Genomic DNA, 27,707 nt, shown 5'->3' with positions numbered 1-27,707 from the left:
CTGACCTGATGCAGACACACAGCTGAAGCGGAATGATATCGTCTTGGAGCGAGGTTCACGCAAGGTAACGTTAACGTGAAAATAAGCGGGGCAGTCTCAAATCTGCCCCAATGGCTCTTAATTAGAGCGCGCTGCAGTTTCCCTTTTCCCCACAGATTTACGCTGCAAAATTGTGGGGCGCTGTTGAACTCGGGAGGTCTCAGGCACCGTCTGCCCCACTTAGTATCATGTATACATGCCTGCTAAAGCCATGTGCGGGATTTTAATATATACTGCTGAATGCTGAACACATTTACAATTTATTATTGATTCAGTTTATATAGAGGTCTATGTTTTGGAAGAATATTTTCATCCATATAGCCCATATAGACGAGCCGCGCCTGCTCCATGGATTCTGTTGCTGTGAAAGGCAGCAGTGAGCATTATGGGAGATGTACGTACTGGTCTTGACGGGTTCTGTGAGGGTTTTGGCCAGAGGCGCCTGTAGAACAGCTGGTCTCAGAACACTGCGCTGCTGTTCTTTGGGCTTCTGACTGGGAACGCCTGGAAAACAACCTACTAACGGATTGAATCAGAAACCAAACGCCGCAGCATAACAGCACACACCACTGTCTGATGATCAAATAAAAAGCCTTGTTATTCTCATGCAATGGGATGTTCTAAAATATGGAAAAGCTTTCCAAGTTTGTGCTATTATAGTTAATTAAAACTAATAATCTTTAACTATAATTAAATTAATAATACATTTAAAAATAATTGTAAAGCTAAAAAAAAAAGCTAAAGTCTAATAAATATTAGATTAAAAATGTAAACGAAAAATAGATACTAAAATGACTAAAACTGATATAAAAATTAAAGCTAAACTGAAATTTTTAAAACTAATAAAAAGACAAAAGCTCCATTAACTAAAATAAGCTAATATATAAAAATGAAACAATCAATAAATAATATTTATAAATATCAACATTAATAAGTACTAGAATATGTAACATTAAAGTATATTATAATAATAATAATATAAAATTGTATATACTATTAAAATTACACTTTTCTACACAATACCTCATAAGAAGAGCTAAACATTGAAGCAAATTATCTTAATTAGGGGTGGGCGATATGGAAAAAAATATCATAACGATTTATTTTTTTTATTTTTTTTTTCACGATTCGTGATTTTAATCACGATTCTTTGTCATGTTGGTTTTACTATTTGGTAAGTTGTCTGAGCATTACAGCCAAACTAACTTCCTTATTATAAAGACAAAGCCTTTCACGGTAACAAAATTTGAAAAATAAATAAAAAGAATTGCAGATATTTACGCCAAAGTGGGCGAAGATAAAAAAAAATCTTTGTTATTATATCTTTATTAAAAAATAAGAACAAAGATACGTTACAACTACACATTAGGGGTGGGATTCGCAGGGTACCTCACGATACGATATAATCACGATACATGGCTCACGATAACGATAATATCACGATTCTGCAATAATCAATATATTGCTAGACAATCATATAATGATACATCACGATATCTGTCTAACTATGAAAACAAAATGCCTGTGAAAAGGTTAAGTGCAAGTTTTCTTTCTTTATTCAAGTCCAAACTGTTAGAAAACAGCAAAAAATGTCCTGTAAATAAATTTTAACATGTTAAGCAAATTAATCATTTTATTCTTGGACTTATTAAAAGCTTACACTTTTCTCTGTGTGTAAACCAACACATTTAACTGCTTAACTTGTTTTGCGATGCGAATGGCTATTTTATAATGATAAAATTATCAACTGATAGCCGTTCTGGCACTTCCGGGGCAGTTATCTCCATAAACATATATAATATAGCAGTAGAGCTAATACAGTGGCTGGAAATCTGTTTATCCTTCGGTTCCTGGTGCTTCACCATCTTCATAGAGAACATGGTTCATGGTTGCTCAGAGTGCTTTGGAAAGAAGCTGGAAATGGCGCGACCACGATTTCCACGCATTTTTAGACGCTGGAAGCAGGGAAATTATTTAGAGCGCTTTATTGTATTAATGAAAATATTGATATTTGGTGCCAGATATCGATTCTCGTATCACATGGAGAAGGATCGCGATATCGCCATATCGATTTATTGTCCCACCCCTACTACACATAACATACAAATAAAACAAACAGTGCTTTATTTTCAGGTACAATAGGTGTATTAAGCAGGAGCATTCAGGAAATTAAATGAACAAATAAAAAAAACTATATAGACTGATTTCTAAAGCAACTGTATTAAAGTTCTTCAGTCGAGAATAGCGAGTGATTTTTCTCTTTGCGTTTTATTTTATTAGCGTTAAAGGAATAGTTTTAATTTTTATAACACCATTTACTCCGTTTAATGAGTAATATACATAATTGAATGAGTTGTTTCTTCTGCTGAACAGAAATGCTGTTCTGAGGAACTTGGAAAACTAAACAGTTGCTGGTCCATATTTTTACAGTATTTTTTTCCTTCTATCAAATTCAATGTGGACCAACAAACTGTTTGCTTACCCACATTCTTCAAAATATCTTCTTTTGTGTTGAGCACAAGAAAGAAATTAATACAGGTTTGGGACAACATGACTGAGTAAATAATAACAAATTACATTTTAGGGTGATCTATCCCTTTAATGACAGTCGGCTGTCCCTTTAAGACCTCTAATATATCATCTAATCTATAACGCATCTAATATACAGGCACTTATCCGTTTTTCTCTCAACTGTTTATTTTCATTTTAGACATAACAGAGTCTATATGTAAACCTTGTGTGTTGACAGTATTAGAGCAAAAGATAACTTCGTTCAGTAATCAGGCGCTGTTTGACAGGCTTTAGCGCAAGTCCTTCGGGTGTTCGCGGCGCTCAGAAAAATCGCACGTCAGACCAGAGTGTAGGGCTGGGTATCGAGTTCGATACTTTTTAGGCACCGACCGAATTGCCTCGATACCACCGAGTGTCGAAAAACGTCTTGTCGTTCGGTACCAAATTTCGATACCTAAGGGGTTAATCTCATCACCGTCAGTGAGCCAATAATCCTGCAGCACTAGATGTGTTTGACTAGAAGCGGCGCGGTGCTGATTGATCAGTGTTTGACATCCGCCAGAGCGTTTCGAAAGCGCACGGAGCAGTCCGCTCTTTATATCGCGCGGTTTGTTTACTACACACAGACTGAAGCTCGCGGTGATTTCAGCGTCTGCCGCCTTACTAAATGAGGACATAAACACATGAACAACATCTCCAGAACTGCTGTGAGAGTCAATTAATGAGCATATTACCGTTTGATTCGAGTAAAACTAACCTCATATCATATACACACAGAACTGTAAAGGTATTCCAGGCAACCCGTCAAAATATAAGTTCGAAATATATTATATATTAATATTGTTCAGCGGACAGTACATACTGCTACTACTAGGCTACTATTTTTTTTTTAAGTAATGATCACACAACAGTTATTCCATTTTTTTATTTTAATAGTAAACCCCCCTTTGTTTGCCAAAATAAATAAACTTTAATTTAATTTCTTTAAATTATTGAAAATCAATGTTTTATGTCTTCATTTGAAAACCAGATACAGAACACAGAACTTCTGAGGAAAAATAAAACATTTCATAAGGCTATTTTAAGAATAAATTTAAATAAACAGTTGTTTTTATGCATTCAAATAATCAGACATACTACACCAGAATTTAATAACAATAAAACATATGGTGAAAGAAAATAAAACACCCACTTATGAAAGTGGATGAAGATTTTACATTTCTTGAAGTCTTTAACAACCTAGAAGTGATGATGTGAAGACATTATCCATTATGTGTAAACTGAAAACAATTTGAACTTTATTAAAATTATTTATTTATTGTGTTGGATATATTTTGTTCCTTTGTGCAGTGGCTCAGGAGATGAGGCTTTGAGTCTGTATAAATATCAATATTAAAAAATAGTTTTTTAAGATAATGTAATCTTATTAAAACTGATTTGATAAAACTGGTATCGAAAAAAGTATCGTTCAGGAACCGGTATCGAACTCAAGGTATCGTATCGGTATCGAAAATTTTTGAACGATACCCCGCCCTACCAGAGTGTGAATGAAACATTTAAAACACATGCAAATAATGTACTTTTGTGATTGCGAATAAGTGCAGTGTCCTGTGAGTGTAACTCTACCGCTAAGTTAACACTGAAGTGAATGCATGTGGCGTTGTACAGTAGGCTATATGATGGAGGAGCCAGAACTGCAGCTGATAGAATATGTGCTGTAGCACGATACTACAATATTTCTTCAAAAGCAGAGCGTTAAGACATTATCCATGATCAAAAACAGTCATATCGCACACCCCTAATCTTAATCTATTTAAGGAGCTTTCAAACGCATAAGATGACATTTTTAAAAAAGTACTGAAAGAGGAAGCTTTACAGTCAGACCCCTTGTGACTAATTTCCCTAATCTTTCCTGCTCTAAAGAGCACATTCATGTGTTGCATTTGTGTGTGTAGATGCAGTAACAAGTTCAAAGCAGGAATGAGTTGATCTTACCTGCGCTTGGGGCCTGGCCATGAATGAGTGTGGGAGGTTTCAACCTGAACCCGACAGGCTTCTCTTCTGAGACGGACAAACAGAAGCATAAACATTAAGATGATAAACCAAACATCCCTAACGCATGACCAGATAAAAGCTCTCAGATAAACAAACACTTAAAGTTAATCTGTAATGCATGACAATGCATTGCTGCCTCAAACACAGTCAAGAATAAAACACTGCAAGTTAAAAGGACATCTGATGTTTTCTGTCAGAAATGAGAAAAAAAAACCAGCATATAACTCTTTAAACATTTTATAGATGTATACGGCTTCATATTTTTACAAAACAGTAGACAGTATGGATTATATACACCACACAGTATACATTAGTTATTCAAACACATTGTTTCCATCTCTGAAGGGCCCTCACACTGTGCTTCATAATCTACAGCCTCATAACAGCTCTGATCGCTTCCTGTTAGACCTTAGTCCCCCCACAGGCCTCTGGACTTGTTTTAGCACATTCCTGACAGTAGCCTATACACATTTGGGTTTAGTGTGCCTGGCTGGGTTTGTGCTCTAAGAGAGACCAAAATAGAAAGCTGCCTTCAGATGCATGCACAGCATCTGCCATTTACATTACTCTGTGTAACACGTTATCTAGAGCAGTGGTTCTCAACCACATTCCTGGAGGACCCCCAACACTGCACATTTTGCATGTCTCCTTTGTCTAACACACCCATTTCAAGTCTGAGAGTCTCTACTAAAGAGCAGGTGACCCGAATCAGGTGTGTTTGATTAAGGAGACATTCAAAATGTGCAGTGTTGGGGGTCCTCCAGGAATGTGGTTGAGAACCACTGATCTAGAGGATGAGATCTGATAACACTATACAAATGTGCTTTAAATTAGTTTTATACAGTTTGATTTAGTAGAACTTTAACTATGCTAACTAATATTTATTTATTTATATATATTGGGAGTAGCGGTACACGTATTCATTCCGAACCGTTTCCGTACAGGTCTTTCGGGTCGGTATGCATGTGTACCAAACAAATACAGTATTTTATTAATTTTTTTCAGGAAATTCAAATAATAAATGGCGTTTTGACTGTCTTTGATGTGGAATGACCGCTGTATAAACGCCTTGGAGAGTCGCTTCTGGGACGCTTCAGAAACGTGCTGGTATAAACCCAACACAAGCATGGACTCGAGCGGCCACGATCAGCTCCGGTTCTCAGTACATAACCAGCCAGTGTTCAAAACTATCGCCTTACTTTAGCCCGATTCACAACGATTAGCTTATAATAATGTTTTCTAATTTGAGTGGTACGGGTAGGTTTTCACGGGAAATTCGAGCATGCTGTTGCATCATTACGTCACGTCTGTAAACATACAGAAGTTGTCCCGGCTAGTAGGCTATCGCATGTGAGGATCCTGCAGGTGGAGGATCGTTTATAGCCTTTTCTCACAGCAGCTGGAATAATTAAATTTATCATTTTGATGGCGGATTGTAATCCAGAAAGGATTATGCGTTTATGAAACATGTGAATGAAATTATATTCCAGTTTTAAATGTGCTTCTGATTACAGATAGCCTGGGATTACACAAGATTTGTATTTTAAAGAAAACCAGTTGGAAGGAAGCATAGTTTGCTTTTTGAGTTAAAAGAATTTCTTAATATGAACTTTGAAGGGTATGACAATTAGATTAGACTGTCCAGAAATTAAAATCTACACGTTAATGCACACTATACACAGTCACGCAATGCTGATGTTCTTAACATTAATAATTTGAGAACAAAGTATAACAATGATAATACTTTGCACAGTTAGATGTGATATGAGCTAACTGATCTTTAGATTTAATCACCATTGGTAGCGCGATTTATTGTAATGCTTTTTTCCTCAGTTGGGCAGAACAAACGTGGCAGACTTGTTACTTGTTCAGATGACAATATACGGTGAAAATTCTGATTTGGGTCATATGTTCCAAGACGTAGACTAATCTGTGATTGCGAAGTACAGTAAATATCCACACCGGTGAGGTGACTGAAACTGCAATTCCAGGTTTTCAAACGGAGATGGCAACAAGAGGCAAAAGTTACGGGCTGCAGCGTTAAAGAAAGAGCAACTTGTTCAGTAAAACACTGATTTAAAAAAAAGAAAAGAAAAAAAGTTTAGTTTTTCCCCCTGCTGTACCGAAATCATACCGAACTGTGACGTTGAAACGGAGGTACGTACCGAACCGTCATATTTGAGTACCGTTATACATACATACATATATATGCATGTACAGTATGTATGTATGTATATGTGTGTATAAACGGTTTTGATAATCTGTACTGGTATTTGACATTTCTGAATGTAATAAAATGTGATTTAAATGCTGAAATAAATTACTTTTTAAATAACTTGACCACATTTTTTTTTTCAATTAGAATTATAACAAATATATTTTAAATGTTTTTCAACTTAATACAATTTAATACATAAACTACCCACACGCATACATTAAGTGCCTCAAGATAAAATGACAATTTCATTATAATTTAATTAATGCACCCCATTAACAGATGGAGAAATCTGATTTGATGACTAAACAATATGGCTTTATTTAGGCAGGCAGGAAAACGTTTCCATTTCAAATTTGTTTAGGTGTTTTTTTTTGTCTGCGTAAAAAAAAAGAAAAGAAACCTGATGTTTACTAACCCAGTCCAAACCACATCCACGTGAAAAATTAAAACTGTGGACAGTCACTCCTGAAGATCATATTTGAAATCCAAATTGGACGTGATCAGCGTAAACAAAGCCTAAGACTGTCAAACATGACAAAAACTGTGGACGGCCGCAGAACCCTGTAAATTACACCGAGTAACAGATGTCCTAAATGAGACTGGTGAGATGAAGCATCTAGTGACAGGCAAAATAAGCAAAAATGTATTTTTATATTTTGATTAATATCATTTGCAAACTGTTTTTAAAGCTTAAAACTGCTATAAATGCCCTCTGACTTCAGATAATGTTTAAATATAGGTGGGCCTATGACAGATTTAAAGATGTATGAATTTATTTACTTATTTGAGCAGTCGATTACACTGAAACTTGAGTAAAAAACATTTTTCCAATCCAAACAAAAACGATGAAGAGTCATGAACCCAAAACAAGGCCAGTTCTGGTTTCTATTTCTATTGCACTGTGACTAGTAGCTCCACCCACTGTGAAAATTCACTGCCCAAAACCCTCCTCCACAGTTGCATATTAAAGATCCTATGTTCTGATTGTTTGTTAAAATTTTGTATGGATAGAAAAGAAAATGACTGGTTCTTACCTGGTTCCGAGTCTGAATTACCAGTTGGAGACTGGCATAAACTTGAGGGCATAAAGATATTATTCTTGGGAACTGTTGCAGGAAACAAAGAAAGAGAGGATCAGATGGGAGAGTCTCACCTTCAGTAAAAATCAGTCAAAAAGTTCTCCAAAGTGAACCCCCTTCAAAGTGAACAGTGCCAATCCACTGCAGTGACAAGGATCACTGTAGACTCACCTGAATGTGACGGGGGGAACTGGGTCAGAGATGAGGTCCTCTCTCGCTTTACCGGAGGACAGTACTCGCTATCATCTCGATCTGAATCTGGAGAGCATAATTCAATCAATAGATCAATCAGAAACTAAAACTAGCGGAGCATTAAAATTCAGGACACAGTGCAGAGAACTGAAAATAACATTAAAATTAGCCTTTTGCAATAACTAATTCTAATAATGTTCAAACAATTTTTGTGCAATTATACTGACTACTACCTTAGACTTTAGAAATTACAAAATAAGGATGCAGAGGATGTAAAATTAAGGACAGCAGTATAAGAAAACATTACATTTATTAAGTCAATAAATGCATTATTGACTTAGAGAATGGTTTACCCCAAAAATACAAATTTGCTGAAAACGTCCTCACCCCAGGCCATCCAAGATGTGGATGAGTTTGTTTCTTCATGAGAACAGATTTGGAGAAATGTAGCATTCCATCACTTGCTCAGCAATGGATGCTCTGCAGTGAATGGGTGCCGTCAGAACGAGAGTCCAAACAGCTGATAAAAACATCACAATAATCCACACCACTCCAGTCCATCAGTTAACTTCATCTTGTGAAGCCAAAAGCTGTGTGTTTGTAAGAAACAAAGTGTTTAAACTGTCGCTTCTGGACAAAATATGAGTCCATAATTCATAACACTCTCCAGTGAAAAACTCCATCTCCTGTTGTCCCTCACATCAAAATCCACCCATATATTTGTTTAGAGCTGTTTTGGCTTGTAAACGGTGCTTGATGTGTGTGTAGATTTCTCTCCTGATTCAGACAAGATGACTTTCTCACAAGAGACAGTAATATTATGGGTAGAGGATTCGTTTTAAGTTCAAAACGTCTTGATGGATTTGTTTATTATGAAGCTTTTGGCTTCATAAGGTGTTAACTGACGGACTGGAATGGATTACTTGTGATGTTTTTATCAGCTGTTTGGACTCTCATTCTGATGGCACCGATCCATTCCTGAGCATGTGACATGACACTTAGATTCTCCAAATCTGATGAAAAAACTAATCTACATCAGGGAAGACATGGGGGTGAATAATGTTCATTTCTGGGTGAACCATTCCTTTAAATCAGACAATGACCTCTAAATAACTCTCAAACCAACGTCGGGATGATACAAGCACATCTGCATGCTACAATATATTTCATGAGACGTTGTGTTAGTGTCTCACTGTCTGCATCTCATCACATATCATATACAAGTTCCTTTCCAGCAAAACATCATCATCAGTGGGTGTTTACATAAAATATTAAAAACTTGAATCGTTGCATGTGCACAATGTGTTTGCTCCACGTCAATGTTTCTGTTATCGGCTGTTGAAGGTTTTATTTTTAGAGCAACAAATAGTGCATTTTATGATATTACTGATGCATTAAAAAATTGTATTGCATTAAACCCCAAAATAATCTCACAACTTTTTACAAACTCTTAAGCATGCATTATAATGTTAGCCACCAAAATTAAAACAAATATTGGCCCCAAAAAAGTACAGAAACTTTAACAGATTTAATAAAAGAAACTGACAGAGCAAAAGCACATTGCATGTGAAGCTGTCCAGGTTTAAAAGAGTGCACAACAATTTAACACAAGTCTATTGCAAGAATACTGCAGTCAATATGCAAACATGATAATAATTTAAATTTAAAATTCAATATATATTTGCATTTTCCAAGACACTCCTCTGGAATACTGATTGATAGAGCACACACATCCATTTGTCTGACCCATGCATTTATACAGACACTGAGAGTAACATCTCATGCAATATATTGTAAGGACCAGATGTGCTTCTGTAATACACAAATCAGTTTGTTTTCTGAATCAGTTTGGGTTCTGTTTTTGGCACATCATAAAACAGGTTATCCAAAAAAAAAAAAAAAGCAAGTACCCTGGGAAAAATAGTTTGTGTAATGTCCACAATTTTTAGCAGCCAATAATTTTTACTTTGGTGCATCACTAGAAACAAAAAAACATTTCAAACTTACCGTCCCCGTCCTCTGCACTCGACCCATCTGCGGATCTCTGGAACAGGCAAAAACATAAATAAATTCATTTGGTCACACAGAACTGGACTACATCACAAAGAAACACACTGTACAATGGAAAACAACATCTTAAACAGCCCCGTTTTCAAATAATTTCTCACCAGAGCCAAAACCAGAGTTTGTTTAAACTGCTTCGGGGAAATCACATTTTGAGGGTGATTTGTATCTGTGCTAGTCAGTCGGCAGCTGAAATTCATCTCGCTACCAGTCAAACTGGCCAGCTGAGCTGGTGAAATTACTTGCCAATGCTAAAATTTGGCAGGTACCAGGTGAAACTTTCATGCTTCGCCTGAGTGTTTTTTGAAAAATGTCGGTTTTGTTATTGTAATAAAACTCAAAGCTAAATTTAATATTTCCCAGTAAGTGTCTTCCATCATAACATCCTCAGGTTATTATGGAAAAGGGGTTTGTTTTGTTGGCAACTACAAAATTCACATCATCACAATATCATATTCTAAAAACAGCAGTTAAATCTGCAGCATATCATTTCTAAGCCACCAAATGGAAATGCAATTGCAAGTTTGCCGTAGGACTTCCTTTTGGACGAGAGAATGGTGGACAAGAGTGTTTAAAACTCGTTTTTGCAATGCTGTTTGGTGCCTCTAGCAGAGCAGAAATTACACAATGCCATTAAAGCTGGAGATGGACTGATAGTCCGTTTTATCAATATTTTAACGGACAGTTCATTCAAAAATAAATAGTCATTTACTCACTTTCAGGTTGTTCAATACCAGCATGAGTTTTTCTTCTGTTGAGCACAAAAGATGATATTTTGTAGAATGAGGGTAACCAGACAGCTGAAAGTAGCCATTTACTTCCATAGTATGGAAAAACAATAAAATACTATGGAAATCAAAGGCTACTGTCAACTGTTCGGTGGCCAAACTTCTTCAAATTATCATCTTCTGTGTTTAGAAGAAACAAACGTATACAGGTTTGGAACAACTGACAATTTTCATTTCTGAGAGAACTACTGCTTTAGGCATTTATTATTAACTGGATATTAGCTTTAAAATATTGGACACATCAATAAATTGCCCCATCTATAAATGCTGTTTCAAGAAAGGTGATTCTAATGTAATGCATTTCATGTTTTGTTTGTTTAGTAGTTTTTGTATAATTATTTTTAGTAAACAATAAAGAGCCAGAACAGGTGGCTATTTCTTTCTTTTTATTGAGTTTAACCTAAAAACACAGTTTGGAGATGAGGATGGTCAACCAAAACACTAACTCTAGAGTGACCAACTAATATTCATTCCTGTATACCCAATACTTTAATCCATAGTTTAAAATGAATTACATTTATGCAAAGACTTACTTGTCGCTTAATTATAGTCTTCATTTGAAAACATAACACTGTGTCAATTTATTTTGCCTAATGTTAATTTTATTGTTCTTGCTGCTGCTAAAATAAGTATCAGTTCTGCATATTGGTTACTGGATATATAAACATACAAATAATCAGCACTGGCTGTATGTATATATACACACATACATATACATGTAAATAAATATTGTTCTCCAATTACAGCCGAGGCAAATGTTGCAAGAAATAAAGAAAACATATGGGTTTGAGAATTTTTTAATGAAATATTCCTTGAGTGAACAAACCTTCTGTGCTTTGTCCTTCTGAAACACAAACACTGGAGGAGCTATGGCAGGCTTCTCTGTTAAAAAGAAAAACAGAAAGAAAATTAGCAGGAAACAGGGCTCAAATAGATATAATCCCCGTATGCCTCTCCAAAGTCCTACATTAAGCTGGTATTTCAACTCATTTTAATTTAAAGGATTAGTTCACTTTTAAAAAAAACTTTTGCTGATAATTTACTCACCCCCGTGTCATCCAAGATGCCCATGTCTTTCTTTCTTCAGTCGAAAAGAAATTAAGGTTTTTGATGAAAACATTTCTCCATATAATGGACTTCATTGGGACCCAAACGGTTCAAGGTCCAAATGACAGTTTCAGTGCAGCTTCAAAGGGCTTTAAACGATACCAGACGATGAATAAGGGTCTTATCTAGCGAAACGATCGGTCATTTCAAAAATAAATTAAAAAGTTTAAGTTTTATAAGCACAAATGCTCGCCTTGCTCTGTTCTGTGATGCGCGTTCATGACGTCACGTAATACGCAATGACGTGGAAAAGGTCACGGTTGAGGTAGGCGGAAGTACCGAGTCAGTAGGCTTTTTAATATTAAAACACCCAGGATACGCACACGAAATGGGCATTTTAAACGATAAACTGACACAAAGACATTTGAATACGTGTATATGGTCCTCCTTCCGCACATTTGTAAACACTGGCTCGGTACTTCCGCCTAAGTCAACCGTGACCTTTTCCACGTCATTGCATATTACGTGACGTCACGAACGCGCATCACAGAACAGAGCAAGGGGAGCATTTGTGCTTATAAAACTTAAACTTTTTTATTTTTGAAATGACCGATCGTTTCGCTAGATAAGACCCTTATTCATCGTCTGGTATCGTTTAAAGCCCTTTGAAGCTGCACTGAAACTGTTATTTTGACCTTGAACCGTTTGGGTCCCATTGAAGTCCATTTTATGGAGAAATGTTTTCATCAAAAACCTTAATTTCTTTTCGACTGAAGAAAGAAAGACATGGACATCTTGGATGACATGGGGGTGAGTAAATTATCAGCAAAAGTTTTTTTAAAAGTGAACTAATCCTTTAACTAAGCAAGAAAACAGCTCAGCTGTGATGTACTAATGTTACAGTTCTGATCGATCCAAGTTTCCCCGACCTTACACACAAATATCCAAAGTCACAAGATAATCATTCACAAAATAGGTCATTTCCTAAAATGGTTTATTTGAGGATAGGGCATGACGCAAACTGACCAAAACCATCCAAAGCAAATGCTTATCATATCTTAGTTTAACAACCACAGATCAGAACTATCCATGCCCACTCAGTCAATTTTAAGTTACTTCCCACTGTGTTAAAGACAAAAATCAACTGACAGCTTTGCCTGTAGATAATAAAGCAAAGAAATGCAAGCAAAACATTGAACTGAACATGCAAATTTTGTAGAAAGAAAGTAGTATTTCCTTGTAAAATACACTGCAATAACCGTTTTATTTAAAACTTCGAAAAGTCATTTTTACAGTGTTGATAAAGGAGGTCGGAGGCATTTGTGTCACGCATAAAATTACTCGTTAATAATAATAAAATACATAGCCTCCAGTAGCTTGTTTAAACTCAAAAACAATTTGACAAAAGACCCCAATGTTCAATAAATACCCACATTTATTAATTCAAAAATATAAAAAACTTGTAGCAAGTTAATAACTGTGGCATTTTACAGAAATGCTACATTAAATAATCATAATGAACCAAATGAAAGGAAAACAATCTCTGTTATAGAGAGGAAACCACAATTAGATGTAAATAAGGTGTGCATTATGCCAAGTAATTTTGAAGTGCCATTGCACTTGAAGTGCTGAACACAGGAGTCACCATATGTTTAAATATTCTTATAATTTCGTATGAGCAACTAGCATTCATGGAGCTCAGACAAGCATGGCACTAGTTTGATTCCCAGAGAATGCATGAACTAATACAAATGTAAACATTCAATGCATATCGCTTTGGATGATAGCATCTCCCAAATGTATAAAAAACACATTATTAATATTGTCCATTGCATTGAAAAGCCGTATCAACCAACCACTAGTTTTTAACCGCAACCTGTAGTATGTCCTTGCCATCACAAGCCTCTGGTAATCTGATCAAGTGGGGTTAGTAACCAGTCCCTGCAAGCCAAACACACTCTAAACAGTGTTGTCAAATAAGTTATCTTATTTCTTATCTCACTTCAAGCCAACCAATAAAACCCTAGACACTTCTGGCTCAATTAAAAGGCTTTAAAATGTTCGTCATGCTTCGTAAATAAACAAAAGATCTGGCTAACACGACTGGTATTTTTAGCTGCAGGGCTTTAGATAGCAACAAAACTGGAGGCTAATAAAACAATCAATCATAAGGAAGAGTACAAAGCATGTTTAAGATGACTTGCAAACCACTAAAGAGTGCAATAGCACACGTGCAAATGTTAACAGCTGCTTTCCCCAAAACAAATCACATCTGGGTGGCTCATTCAGCACTGTAAACCCGTGCACATCACTGTAATTAGGTCAAGGGGTGAGGCAACCACCGATGGGTGATCTCACCACTCAAGGCTGCTGTATTAGAGGACGTTAGAGCCCTAAAGGGGGGGAAATCATACGTGCATGGGGTTGCATTTCACCCCGGGCCAGGAGGAGGATGGGCAGGCCTGCATTAGCACAGGCAGCGGAGCCGGGTACCGCCACAAGCCGCGAGAGCGGCACCGACGGCCGGCTTACCCGTGAACGAAGCACCGCCACCTGCTCCGGACTCCGGTTTCCCTACAAATCGATGCATTTATTGGAATAACGTCAAAAAAAAGCCAGTGCATCCAGAGCTGGTCGACCAACCACGAGTTGAGCAACTCACCAACGTTACCCCACCCACCATTTGCTTTCGTTTCGTTTGTGTAGACGTTTCATTAAGCATTGGACCGTCTCAATAAATAATTAAATATCACTTCACTGATCCTGACAGGCTAAAGATAGACGTCTAAACACATAAGCCACGATTAGAATAGAACTAGCGTCGCAAGAAAAAAGATATCCTAGCATTCATTTAGATGCATAAGAAAAACGAACACGTTTCTGCCACCTATTTGAAATACATGCTACATATACATATGTTAGTCCTTAATGCTCATAGAAAAGCGTCATTCTTGAATCCCTTGTAATTACGCTTGAAATGAATTATTTTACAGCGCGCGCGGATGTGTTGCACGCGCGTTTCCACCCGCCTAAAAATCAAAAAGAGAAACAGACCGAGGTTAGTCTGTTAGCTGCACAACACACTCTCTCTCTCTCTCTCACACACACACACACACGCTCACACACGCTCTCTCTCTCTCTCTCACACACTCTCACACACACAGGTCTGTCAGTGCGCTGCTTAGCCCGCGAAGCTAACACACTCATCGGCTAACTTGAGCTAAACATCCACACACACTCCCGCTCAGAGCCGCGAAAGCGCGCAGACCGGGTCACAAACACGCGTAGCGCTCTCACCGGCGCTATTATGGCACGTACGGCTCATGGTGGCGGTTTATTTGCTTTATTTTACTCATTTTGCGGATTCACACGGTTACCTACCTTCATTCGCCAAGTCCGCCATTTTACTTCTCCGTGCACACCCACAATGCACCGCGGCACAAGTGCGCTTTATTTCACAGAGATGCTGCTCTTTTGAATATAAGTAATTTTTACACCAATCTTTACCATTTTACATATCATTAATGTCAAAAATGTATATATAACATATTATAACGTAAATAATGTTACTATTAATTAATAATAATTAATAATAGTAACATTAATCTAATTAACATCTCATTAATAATCACTCTAAAATATTATAAAAATGTGTAAATTAGTCTTGTTACTTGTACTAACAATATTAATTAGTTTTATAAAAAGTTTAACATATTAAATTGCGTAAAAATCATTATATCTCACTATTATATTCTTTTACTATTTAAACATTATTTTCATTCATGCATCCGCTAATAATATAAACTCCTATAATAAAAATATTATCTCATGCCTAATTATTAATTAATAGGTATCACAGTTATTTTAAAATTTGTAAATAATTTTCCTGTCTTGTTGCTTCTGTTGACAATATCAATTAAATAACGATAATAATAAACAAGTGTCTTATTGTAAGTTTAATTAAGCTTAAAGATGACTTATTTTATTAGTAATATATTACTAGGCACTATTATTTCTGTTTTATATTCTCTAACCCTTCTACTAATTTTGTTAATTGAATATTTTATTTTATGCATGAGTATATAATTAATAAATAATTTAAATAATTGATATACTACTTGAAACTATTATTTCTGTTTATTCTATTTATTTCTGTATTATTTGTATTCCTATTTGTTTTGTAGTAATGAAATATAACCACTAGATGGCCAAGTTTGTCAAGGCTGTATATATTTATATATATATATATATAGAGAGAGAGAGAGAGAGAGGTCTAAAATTTTTCATTTTAATTTTAAAATTAAGTTTAATGTATTTGATATTTTATTTGATTGTTAGTAATTGATTATTTTAAAGTCTTTGATGTGTTTTTGTTAATATGCAATAAACTGCAGACATGTTGCAGGTTCATAGAATAAGAGAAAATGTAATTTGTGCTCAATCGACTTCTGCTCATGATAAAGATGTTTTTCCCCATGTTGCACATGAACCCTGACCCCATCAACTTTTGATAAAGTCTATTAAATGGCAAGCAACTGAGACGATAAACGAGAAGAAAGTGTTCTAGAGTGGGATCTTCTTTCACAATGGTTTACAGAGCCCTTGGGCAAAACCCATGTAACCACATGCAACAAGAGACCTCCTGACAGACGTGAAGATGAAGACAAATGTCAGTGATTATTTAGCTAAAAAAATCTATGAAATCATAATCACTTGATTGAAAGATTTCGATTCTTCTCTATAGGGCATCATATGAATAAACAGGTGTTATTCTCATTGTATCCCAACTATTTAGTAGACAGAAAGTAAAAGGAGGGATTCGTTTCTATGTTCATTTGACCATTAAATCCCATTCTGTGTGAGTCAGTGGCACCGTATAGATGAACTGTCGATGAAAAAGCTCCATTTCTCTCAGGCTCATTCAGGTGTCAAGTTAAACAAGAGTTGGCTGATTCAAGCATTCATCTGCATTTCTCACAGGCTTGTTGACATTTCAACTTTTATTTTGAGCTTTGAGGGAGTTTAAGAACTACATCAGACCTGAGATATTCAGGATGTGCAGAATCCCCATTTCATTCCACATCAAGCCCTGTTATTAAGATCATAAACAATACGATAATTCGAGATTAGATTTGGCGGACTGGCTCACATTAAAGGATGTTTAATGGCTAATAAGCACATTGTCGATATAGAGATATAGAGTAACACTTTTATCATCATGGCTAGCGTGTGTGAAATGAGACGGGGGAAATCCAGACTCTATAAAAAAAAGAATAAAAAACACTGCATTTTTTTATTAATACATCATATTCCAAACTTCTTCCAAGAATACGATGTGGTACCGTGGTACATTCCTAACTCTCTTTTGCAACCTCATTTCAGGCCAGATATTAAACAGAAAGCCTCATTGTTTTATCACACAGATGATTGATAAAAATGTTCCTGTGAGTTACTTGTTCCTGTCTTTCAGGCTTCGGTTCTCAGTTGCTTATGTAACAAGAAAGTACCATTTAAGTGAAATGAATTTATGTCATCGGTAGACTATAATGCCAGATGTTTGACACATATATCAGCTCAGCTGCATCCATTAATAGACACATTCAGATTACATTTCCCCATGCCAATGTTATGTAACAGTCGAGAACTGATGATAAAGATTCATATAAGACTCATTTTGTACAAGACACTGATAAAAGTAGACTTCACTATAAGCATAGAATTTATAACTTCGGAAGAATAGGTTTCAATTCATTTTGCAATTTGAAATGAACTGAAATTGATAAAACTGATGCTTTATTGCTCTTTCATAGCAGGAGACTCTCGGCTGTATTTCATAAACACTCTTAATCATCAAGATTCTTTTTTGGCATCAACGGTTCCATGATCATTCCAACATCAATGGAATCTCTCCATTACAAAGGTTCCAATGGAATCTTTAGTTGTTTAAATGTTTTCAAATCAAAAGAAAAAAGAAAGTTCTTTTAATTGTTCACTGACAGTGTCATGAGTCCGGGCTCTGCAGTTCTTCCTTTCACCCCCAGAGGTCACCATCTCCCGGACTCCATTCCCCTAACGCCACACACCTGTCACATATCACACACACCTGTCACATATTACACTCCCTGCTGTTCCCCATTGTCATGGACTATTTATACACCACATTCTGGCTACTCTGTCTGGTTAAATTAATTGTATTTGTTTGTAGGTTATGGATGCAAGCACCTTCTGTTGCCGTATTTGTGTCGCTTTCCAGCGTTGTTTTTCAGATCCTGTCTGATCTGTTTCTGTTTTTGGACTGTGTCTGCTTTTTGTTTATTAAATTGAACTTATACCTGCATTTGGACCCAGACCTTGTTTTTCCACGGTGCTCCCTTACCGTGCCGTGACAGACGGGTTCTTTGGGGAACCAAAATGGTTGTTTCATGTCATCAAAAAAACATCTAAAAAGCACAAGTCTCCTTTAGCTCTCCATTGAGACTAAAAGTTTTAGACATCAATAATTTCTGTAGTATTTATTTGTCATCAGTGAACCTCAAATAGTTAGTTGGGATGGAATTATGACTCATTTGGCAATTTGAAATATAAATAAAACATTTAAACTATATGCTTTATTTGGTTTTAATTGCTTTACGGCAAAAAACGGTTCTTTTATGGAAAAGATTTGTTCATGGGAAAATTTGTTAAAGAATGTTCTTTAAACTAAAACATAATTATTTTAAGAACTGTTCAATGAAAGGTTCTTTTGGAACCAAAAGTGGTTCTTCTATGGCGTCACTGCAAAAACCTTGAGGAACATCAACTCAAAAAAACTGTACTTTTAGAAGTACAGCTATTAATCTTAATCAAAATGAATCTATATAGCAGTATCATCAGGGTATTACTATGAAACTTTTAAGAATAAATAGAGCTGCTGAACTGAATTCATTTTCAACATTGACTTTACTAAATCAAGCTAAATAATAACAGCTGAAATTGAAGTTGGTCCATAATTAAGCATCATTTATTTATTTTTTCCTGTTCATTACTGTGAAGCTTCTTTGAAACAGTCTGTATTGTATAAAGCATTAATGAGACTTGACTTGAAATAAGGTGCAAAGTTGTTACTTTGAGGTTTCTGCTCCAAAGACAAACTGTTTGTTCCCCTAATTATTTTTTATTTTTATTTTTTTTTCTGAGAGCGCAGAAACAGTTCAGAGCGTAGAGATCTCGTTTGCGATGTTTCTCCTATAAGCAATATGAATATCTTTGTTACATCTCTCTGTCTCCAGGTGACACTGTATAAATTCAATGTTTATGACAGATTGAAGATTATGGCTGATTTTGGGCAGTGATGATGGAAGCCTTCTGAATTTTCTAGACGCCCAGGGCGAATCTGATCCACTCATGATTAATGACATCTATATTTTCTCCAAAAACTCACCGAAAATGACCTCAGCACTGTATAAAGTTAGCATAACATGGGAAAGATTCTTATGGTATGAGAAGGACAATGCACATATTTGTTTTTTCAGCACAATAGAAACATCATAACAAGTACGGTTGGCAGTAGACCATCATTTTCTGAAAATATATTTTTGCAATCGTTAGACATCAGTGCCATTAATCCATCAAGCTGGTGCTCTGATGATCTCTTACAGGAAAAGAAAGATCCAGATGCCAACACTGTTTTTTTCTTGTTCACTGTTGTTATGGCAGATAAACGTCAGTGTTTAAACAAATGAGAATTTTCTTAATTATAATTTTCTTTTGCACTTCAAGAAACAGACTGAAAATAAGAAGATGAGCCATTAACAAACAATACAGTTGCTGATAACTTTTTTTGGTAGGGATGTTAATAATACACTAAATGAACTAAAATAAAACAATGATTTACGTATGCACACCTATTAAAGCTGCATATGTTTGATAAAAATACTGTAAAAACAGTTATACTATGAAATATTGTTGCAATTTAAAATAACCATTTTCTTTATGAATATATTTTAAAATGTAATATTTTTTAAAGCTGATTTTTCAGCATCATTATTCAGTGTGACACGATCCTTCAGAAATAATTCTAATATGCTGATTTGCTGCTCAAGAAAAATGTCTGATTATTATAAATGTTGAAAACAGTTGTGCTGCTTCATAGTATACACACACACACACATGCATATATATATATATATATATATACATACACGTGTGTGTATAGATACACATCTAAATATACACACACACACACATGCATATATATATATACGTATATATACAGTATATACTGTATGTGTATATATATATATATATATATATATATATATACGTGTGTGTATATACTATATATAGATACACATCTAAATACACACACACACAAACACACACACACACACACATATATATATATATATACACACATACAGGCATACATACATAGTTGTTGCTCTTGTCATTAAAGCCAAAAAAGCTCATGAATAACACTTAAAAATGAAAGAAAAAGAAATCATCACATTTCCGTGAGAAACAAACAAAGGAAAACTCTGTCTAAAGCAAAATGATTCAGCTCTTGCTATGGATCAGAAGAAAATTGAGACATCATAAACAGTGACCCACGCTATCACATGGCCACAGATCCCACATTCCCACATCAAGCTCTCAAGACGACTCTGAAATGGAAACAAGGGGCCAAAGGGGCAACACATTTAGAAGACATGATTTAATGTTCTGGTGACAGAAGAGTTTGAAATATGATTCAAAACGCTGTTAGAACATGATACAACCTGAGTTAGAGAACAGCTTGGGAAATAAATGCTCCAATTCATCTTTTGACTTTTTAACCCAATGGACTCCCTGATGTTTTTCTGCACTTAAGTTATTTTTGGTACCATGCGGGCCAAATGCCTTCGTATATGAATCTGTATAATCTAAGAATCTTAGAGTAACAACATTCTAAATATTTATTGTTTATTGTGTACGGTTGTATGGTTTGTATATATATATATATATATTCAATTTTAACACCTAGCAAAAACTGAATAATCATCATAAAACATGAATTAGAAAAGCTTCAAATGGAAATACCTCCCTGTGTTCGAATCAGCTTGGCGCCCGATGACGTGACGTGCAGTTCGATTCACGAACAAATGACTCTTATGAATTAATTCTCTCGATGAATCGTCCACAAACTCAAGACATAAATCAGTCTAAGAAATCTGTCTGACGAACCGTCTAATCTCGAATCCGTCAGAGTGGCAAAAAGACTCAAATAAAAGACTCAAGTAGTCACACAAAGCAATCATATAGGCCTATTCTCACAGTCTTATTTTTTCTCCTCTTTATGATCAGTTTTATGGTTTATCATAAGGCTTATTGTTATGCAAAAAGTTAGGCCTAACTGAAAAAGAATAAATGTGTGAATAAATGTTATTATTATTATTTCACTAAAGGTACTTATAATAATATAATATGTAATATTTCCGGTAATTTTTATGCATATACTCCAGATTAATTTTGATTGCATTGTAAAAGCAAATAAACTAAAGGTGAATAAAACCCTCAGCTGAATTTACACATGCTTTGAATTTCCATGGAACTCTTTTGGTCCCCTTTTCAAACTGCAGTGAAGGCTTAGAAAAACAGAAGAAGCTTGCATTACAGCAACCTGACAATCAGAAAGTAAAATGTCACTCATTAAGATGCCACGCCAAAAGGTTCTTAAGGCAACATGATATGCTAACATCTGTGCTTTTACAGCTAAAGCACGTTTGTTTCTTTGGAGGTTGAAACCTGATGCACTTTCTCCAGTCACTCATTTTTTTGTGTAATTGCAAAATGCTAGAAGTCTCATTCAACACGAGTCAAGTTTAAACAGCCCTGCATTTGGCTTACATTTCTTAAAACGCTGCAAGGCTCGAATTTGCGCCATAATTGTGTATCAGATTTTTTCCATGAAGAAACAAACTTATCTACATCTTGCCTGAGAGTGAATACATTTGAAGCAAATTTTTATTTGAAAATGAACTACTCTTTTAAACTAATATGTTGGTTAGCCACATCAGAATCAAAGGGAATAAATGCAAAATCCTGATAGATAAATCAGTTACTGTGGTTTTCATTTAACCAACCGTGAAAGTTGATCTCAATGTTCCATCATTTCCTCGTGAGGGATGTGGCTTCACCTGGCTCAGGTATCAGGGCTGGGCCCATTATAAGTCAATGCAGCCGGGAAACCTGCACAGAATCCTGGGACTGAGAAGAAACTACGCTTTTCTATACACACAATGTGAGCAGTCTAATATGAAAACAACATCATTTTACAGCATAACGGCATCTCTATAATGATGCAAAACCGTACGATTTTAGTTTTTTCTTTGAAATTCCGACCTTCACCTGTTGGGTTTCCAAGTAAATTTGACATAGTGATTATTGCATTAAATCATTAATGATTTACCAAAGATAAATTAAGACTAATGTGTTCATGAACAAAGCTTGCATGTAGTTTTGTCTCATAAAATGTGTAGGTTTGTCTTCATGTTGCAAGTTTTGTTCAGAGATGATGAAATTATATTTTTACAGCATCTGTCGTCATTTTAACTGCTTCTTGACAGCACAAAGAGCTTTCTTAATATGTTACTGATGTCCAAGGGTCAAAGTGTGCTGGAAAACGTGCCTTCGGTGCTGATAAGATTTATGGAGGCTCTTTTAAGAGCATTTATTGTGCGGATGTGCTTGTGAGTGAACCTGGTGAAGCGGTTCATGATTTTCTGTCTCATTTTTACAGTAGAGAAACTGGGAAATCATGCGGTTCAGCGTCTTCTTCTTCGTCATCCTCCTGGGATTCCTCTACCTCACACTGGCACAAGGTAAAAACCACAAATGATGATTGCATTACAAACTATCCGGCTCTTTTACACCAAAAACACATTGCACAATAGTTTATTTTTTTATAGTATCGTTTATTTTGCACATGTGAGATTCAGAAAAACATGAATGCATTTTTAAATTTCAAAATCAAATGTCAAGGGTGTACTTTTTGCCATTTCTGAAGAGACAAATTAATTTAAAATGAATTCCAATTAATTTATTTAATGGTGGAGCAATTCATATTACATTGAATTATTTTAAATGTTTATTAAAATCATTAATGCAATGTAAAGTTTGGTAAGCATTTCATGTTTTGTCATATCCATACCATATGTTTAGCATATTTGTTGCATGATATGTATTATATTTAATTATGCTATTTATATATTATTATTAAAGTACATTTTTACAGAATCTGTCATAGTTTTTCATATTGCATATAAGATAGTGTGTCTTTTTGGAAACAGAAATTTAAAAAGGGAATGATTATATTACTCCCATTTATCCTCTTCACTTTAAAAAAAACTAAAAACAATAATGCAAATGATTAATTAAAAAAATATAAAAGAAATAATACAAAAATTGTAAAAAATAAAATAAAGAGGTAAAAGTAACTGAGGACAGTGTGTCCATGTTCCTCTAATTAAGTTTTACTAAACATTTTGTGTTTTCTCTGCAGGATATGTGTGTTCTTTGAATCGTTATTGAATTCAGTTTCACTTCTAATGGCTCTGCTAACATTTCTCATATGATAAGCACCCGTGTTGTCTTTCCACCCCTTCCTTTTTGCCACTATTTTTGGTTTTATGAGACACATTCACTAAATCATCCATCAGTAATTGCCTGTAAAAATGGTTATGTTGTGATTCATTATGCACGTGTTTTTATGCCACTGATGTGTACGGATGTCTGTCTGTAGGCTCGTATGAGGACTGCTGTCTGCAGTACGTCAAGCCAGTTAAACTGTCCATTAGGAACAGAGTGATCAGCTACAGAAAACAAGAGCTGGACGGAGGCTGCAACATCCCAGCTATTGTGTAAGCAACATACGTATATATGGGCAGAGACGTCTATGAAAATAAATAAATATGCATTTATGTGTATGGTTGGGTCTTAATCTTTTCCGTAAGTGCATAAAATGTTTAGGCACGTGACACACAGTGAAGCGATGCAATAAAATGCATTGCACTGCGGTGAACTGCAGGAGAGATCTGTCTTTTATTCGTGATTTCCTATTTTAAACCTCATAATTAATAATGTTTAATGCAATTGACTCCTCACAGCTTCACATTGAAACGTGGCCGTATGATGTGCACTAACCCCAAAGAGAAATGGGTCCATGAACTAATGTGGAAGGTGGACATAAAGACAGAAAGCTCATTTATGAAGAGGAAGGTGTGTATATTTTGAAATTTAACTATTTCAATAAAATTTTTTAAAGCTTTTCTTTATCATCTATTAACTATACTTCTACAGACAGGGTTATTATCATTGATTAAAACCATAAAAAAATCTTTACTCAAAATAAAATAAACATTAACTGAAATAAAATAAAATATATATAAACTTATTTTATTTCAGCTAGTTGTCCGGGCAACATTTCTTATGTTTAATTAGTTTAACCTGCCTACTTATAAATACTAATAAACTAATAATAAACTAAAACTACTAATTGATGAATAGTTTTATTAAAAAGTAAAAAAAAAAAATTACTCAAACTTAACTAAACTTAAAATGAAAACAATAGGCCTATATATAAATAAAATCTCATTCAAAACACTAATGCCTGCAGTGTGACCAATACATTTTATTTTAATGCTTTTAAATAATATTTCTTAATATCAATTAATAATAGGCTAAACTATAAACATGGCATGTGTGATAAAATAATATATTTAATAATAATATATAAAATAATGATTTTGTCAAAAGCTTTGAAATATGAATCTGTTATTAAATCACTTATTTTTGTTTTGATGCACAGCATTCACGGGGTTAAACAAGCCAGTGGCGGCCGAGAGAGGACCAGAGGGAAAACAGCTCTAGTGTCTCGGCCAATCACGTTCTTTCTTTGAGTTCTGGGTCTCCAAGCGCACATTTCAGCATGGATTGACTGATCTTCTCATTGTTCCGCCCCGTGCTCTTTCTGGTATCAGGTGCCATTTACTGTTTCCAGACATTTGTCGCTTCACTGATGGACTGCTGGTTAAATGCTCAGAATGGGAGATGGCCATTAGTTTCCCTTTCCACCTGCTGCTGTTGTCATCACTTCCAAGCTCTGTCGTAAAACTTTGTGAGCTGCCTGCTTGATGCATGCGCACTACACAGATTTAATGTTGTCCTGTGTCTGCACTTTTCTCTCCAAAGTTATGAGCGATAAAAATGTCTGTTTAAACTATAATCTCGGGTGTATTTTAGCCTCCTCACCTGCGTTTGATGTTTTTGTGTCGTCTACCAATCAGTCTCCTCCGTTTCTTTTCCGACTGTGAAACAAAGGGCAGTTCAGTGGACAAACTGATTACTGCCAAAAATAAATAAACACATGCGCATACAGTACGACTGATGACGAAATTACCCCAAAAATTGCCTACTAAGTAAAAAGTGCACAGTAATCAACTCAGTCTGTGCTCTATTAGCAAGTGTTCCTCATGTAAACTGCATTTAAATTACAATACATTTAAATTGCTTTTACTGGTTCTTTTCAGTATTTAATAAAATGTATATTTAAATTTCTTCCACTTTGTCCACCATATTTCAAAGCATGCAATGCCGCTTGAACCTACTGACTACATAGGCAGCTCGCTAGGTTTTGGGACAGAGCTCATGTGTATAGCGTTACCTTGAGGGTCGTATTAAGCTACTGTATTATGAACTTTCACTTTGGACACTTTGATTTACCGCTTTTGCCCCACAGTATCAATAAACAGTCAGTGTGGTAAAAATATTATTAGTCGTAAATGTGGGTGGGAAGGTTTTGCAAGCAAAGCAGATAATCCTTCTATTTCCTTATGAGTTTATTATACTGCTGACGCACCGACAAGTGATTTTTGAGTTTGTACGATGTTATAATGCTTTGTAAATTATGATTTGTTATTTTGCTTAATGCAATGAGTGATTATTTTATAGATTTGTATTGATAGAATGAATCCTCATAGATCTCATTTATATTCATAAATCTCAATTTCGTTTTATATGTTTGGTTCTTTTTTGATTGAAGTGGAACTACTGTTTTTTCTACTTTAATGTTCACACTTGATCCAGTGAGAATGTATCTTTATAAAGGATGTGATGTCATGGGTTTATTGTTTGGCTGTTTTGAAACTGGGTCGCAGCTCTTTCAGTCCATAACTGATCAAATATTCTTTACACTACAGATATTTTATCATATATCAAAAATAAAATATTTTGAAAATAACTGGACTTATCCTTTTTCGCATGATGTATTTGTATTTATTATTATGTGTAAGTATTGGATGTTTCTCCTAAAATCCCTTTGAAGACAATAGACACAATAAATCAATACCTCTCATACAAAGAGTATAATGCTATAAATTAATGTATCAGCTGATTTTAGAAGAACTTGTTGAGAATTGTTTGAGTTCATACAAAGATCTCTGAATTTTGATTGGAGACTTTAGTAAACTAATCTGACAGTCCTAATCCATTTCAGACTATATTTAATACAGTTTTCATTTGCATTGTAACCTACTTTCACTTTCCGTGAAACAGAAGAGCTGTTGCGCAATAAAACAGGGTCAATAAAAAGCCAGAGAATTATAGCTTATGGCTCTTGTGAAACAGGCTGTTAAATGTTAACTTTTACATGAAAGTACTGTGCTGGTACTTTGATAGTAGTCACAAATAATCTTTCCTATAAGATGCTCATACAGTATTCTACCCACAGGTTCTACTATGGCAAATCTCCAAAAACATAGTGCCATGCTATTGTTTTCTTAGTGAAGGATGTGCCAAACTCTATGTAAGCATCACTATCTTGTCACGGCTAATGGTGAACACTTTAGGCACGCTGTCTGAATATCTGCCTCTCCTGCAGGTTCCAGCATGCTGCTGTCATCCTGGACTTCTCATTTCACGTGTAACGTGTGAAGTCCCATTTCTGAACCTTTATGGCATTTTTCCTCTCTCTTCCTCGCAGGAGGTGCAGGAGGCCGAGGCATGTCTGCTCAGATAGCATATCAGCGAGATATGCCTTCAGAAATTGGCTTCTTTCATGATAAATTGTTTCCAGTTGCTATAGTTCATTCTGCCTTGGAGGCAAAAACATCCTGCAGCAAGCTTGGATTTCTGTGCTTCAAAAGAGAAAATGAGATGTGGAGGCCGTAAAAACTTAATTTACCCTGGTAATGATGTGACTGAGTGAGGAAAACAGTTCTTTTATATTTCCCTGCGCGAGGAGCACAAAGCCTGAGGACTAAAGCATTACACACAAGTCAATCTTTACTTGTTTTTTTTTTTTGTACTTTTTTCTAGTTCAAATGACTCTCATGAGCCGGTTCCTTTCAACAAAAAAACATTCAGTGCAACCAGAGAAGTCCCATTCTGAAAAATTATTCTAATAAATTGGTTTATTTTAGTGCTGTCAAACGATTAATCGCAATTAATCGCATCCAAAATAAAAGTTTTGTTTACATTTATTATTTGTTTATGTTTATTATGTATATATAAATACACAAACATGCATGTATATATGTTTATATATTACTTGAAAAAAAAACTTGTCCCTTTTAGATTTGCACTCTATTCATTTACTAACTACTTGTTTTCTTAAAAAAAACTAACACTTGCTTTTCCGATTTTTTTATTCTATCTATTTGTTTTCTTTGTTATTTATTATACAATTAATAAAAGGGAAAT

The 27,707-nt window shown here is 35.2% G+C and overlaps 2 protein-coding genes across 7 annotated transcripts in view; one reads left to right on the top strand and one right to left on the bottom strand.

The window, feature by feature from the left end:
- The window catches only part of LOC306881488 (ran-binding protein 3-like), a 31,013-nt gene extending 15,579 nt beyond the window's left edge, over positions 1-15,434 (bottom strand). For 2 of the 6 annotated variants that reach the window (XM_079435622.1, XM_079435624.1), the window contains exons 1-7: positions 15,375-15,432; positions 11,773-11,828; positions 10,102-10,138; positions 8,074-8,160; positions 7,858-7,929; positions 4,546-4,611; positions 442-555 (exon numbers count right to left, since the gene is read on the bottom strand). In XM_079435622.1, the coding sequence (XP_079291748.1) occupies positions 442-555; positions 4,546-4,611; positions 7,858-7,929; positions 8,074-8,160; positions 10,102-10,138; positions 11,773-11,828; positions 15,375-15,396 (454 nt within the window). In that variant the 5' untranslated portion in view covers positions 15,397-15,432. Of the gene's footprint in view, positions 1-441; positions 556-4,545; positions 4,612-7,857; positions 7,930-8,073; positions 8,161-10,101; positions 10,139-11,772; positions 11,829-15,374 lie in introns of all 6 variants that reach the window. The other 4 variants (XM_079435623.1, XM_079435625.1, XM_079435627.1 and 1 more) reach the window with 3 other exon arrangements.
- A 6,749-nt stretch (positions 15,435-22,183) lies between these two features.
- LOC306881294 (C-C motif chemokine 25-like) lies at positions 22,184-27,486 on the top strand. The gene is made up of 5 exons (XM_079435308.1): positions 22,184-22,251; positions 22,750-22,831; positions 23,752-23,869; positions 24,116-24,227; positions 24,817-27,486. The coding sequence occupies exons 2-5, from the start codon at positions 22,768-22,770 to the stop codon at positions 24,829-24,831; spliced, it is 309 nt and encodes a 102-aa protein (XP_079291434.1). The 5' UTR covers positions 22,184-22,251; positions 22,750-22,767; the 3' UTR covers positions 24,832-27,486.
- The last annotated feature ends 221 nt before the right edge of the window (positions 27,487-27,707 follow it).

The sequence above is a fragment of the Barbus barbus genome (genome assembly GCF_936440315.1).
Source record: "Barbus barbus genome assembly, chromosome: 15".
Lineage (NCBI taxonomy): Eukaryota > Metazoa > Chordata > Actinopteri > Cypriniformes > Cyprinidae > Barbus > Barbus barbus.
Note: the sequence above shows the minus strand (reverse complement) of the source record. Positions and strands in the feature narration are given on the sequence as shown.

Bases quoted from the DNA above. Each gene is read 5' to 3' on its own strand.
- LOC306881294 (XM_079435308.1), top strand. From the start codon at position 22,768: ATGCGGTTCAGCGTCTTCTTCTTCGTCATCCTCCTGGGATTCCTCTAC. The intron at 22,832-23,751 runs GTAAAAACCACA...GTCTGTCTGTAG, and splicing joins CTACCTCACACTGGCACAAG to GCTCGTATGAGGACTGCTGT. The intron at 23,870-24,115 runs GTAAGCAACATA...GACTCCTCACAG, and splicing joins TGCAACATCCCAGCTATTGT to CTTCACATTGAAACGTGGCC.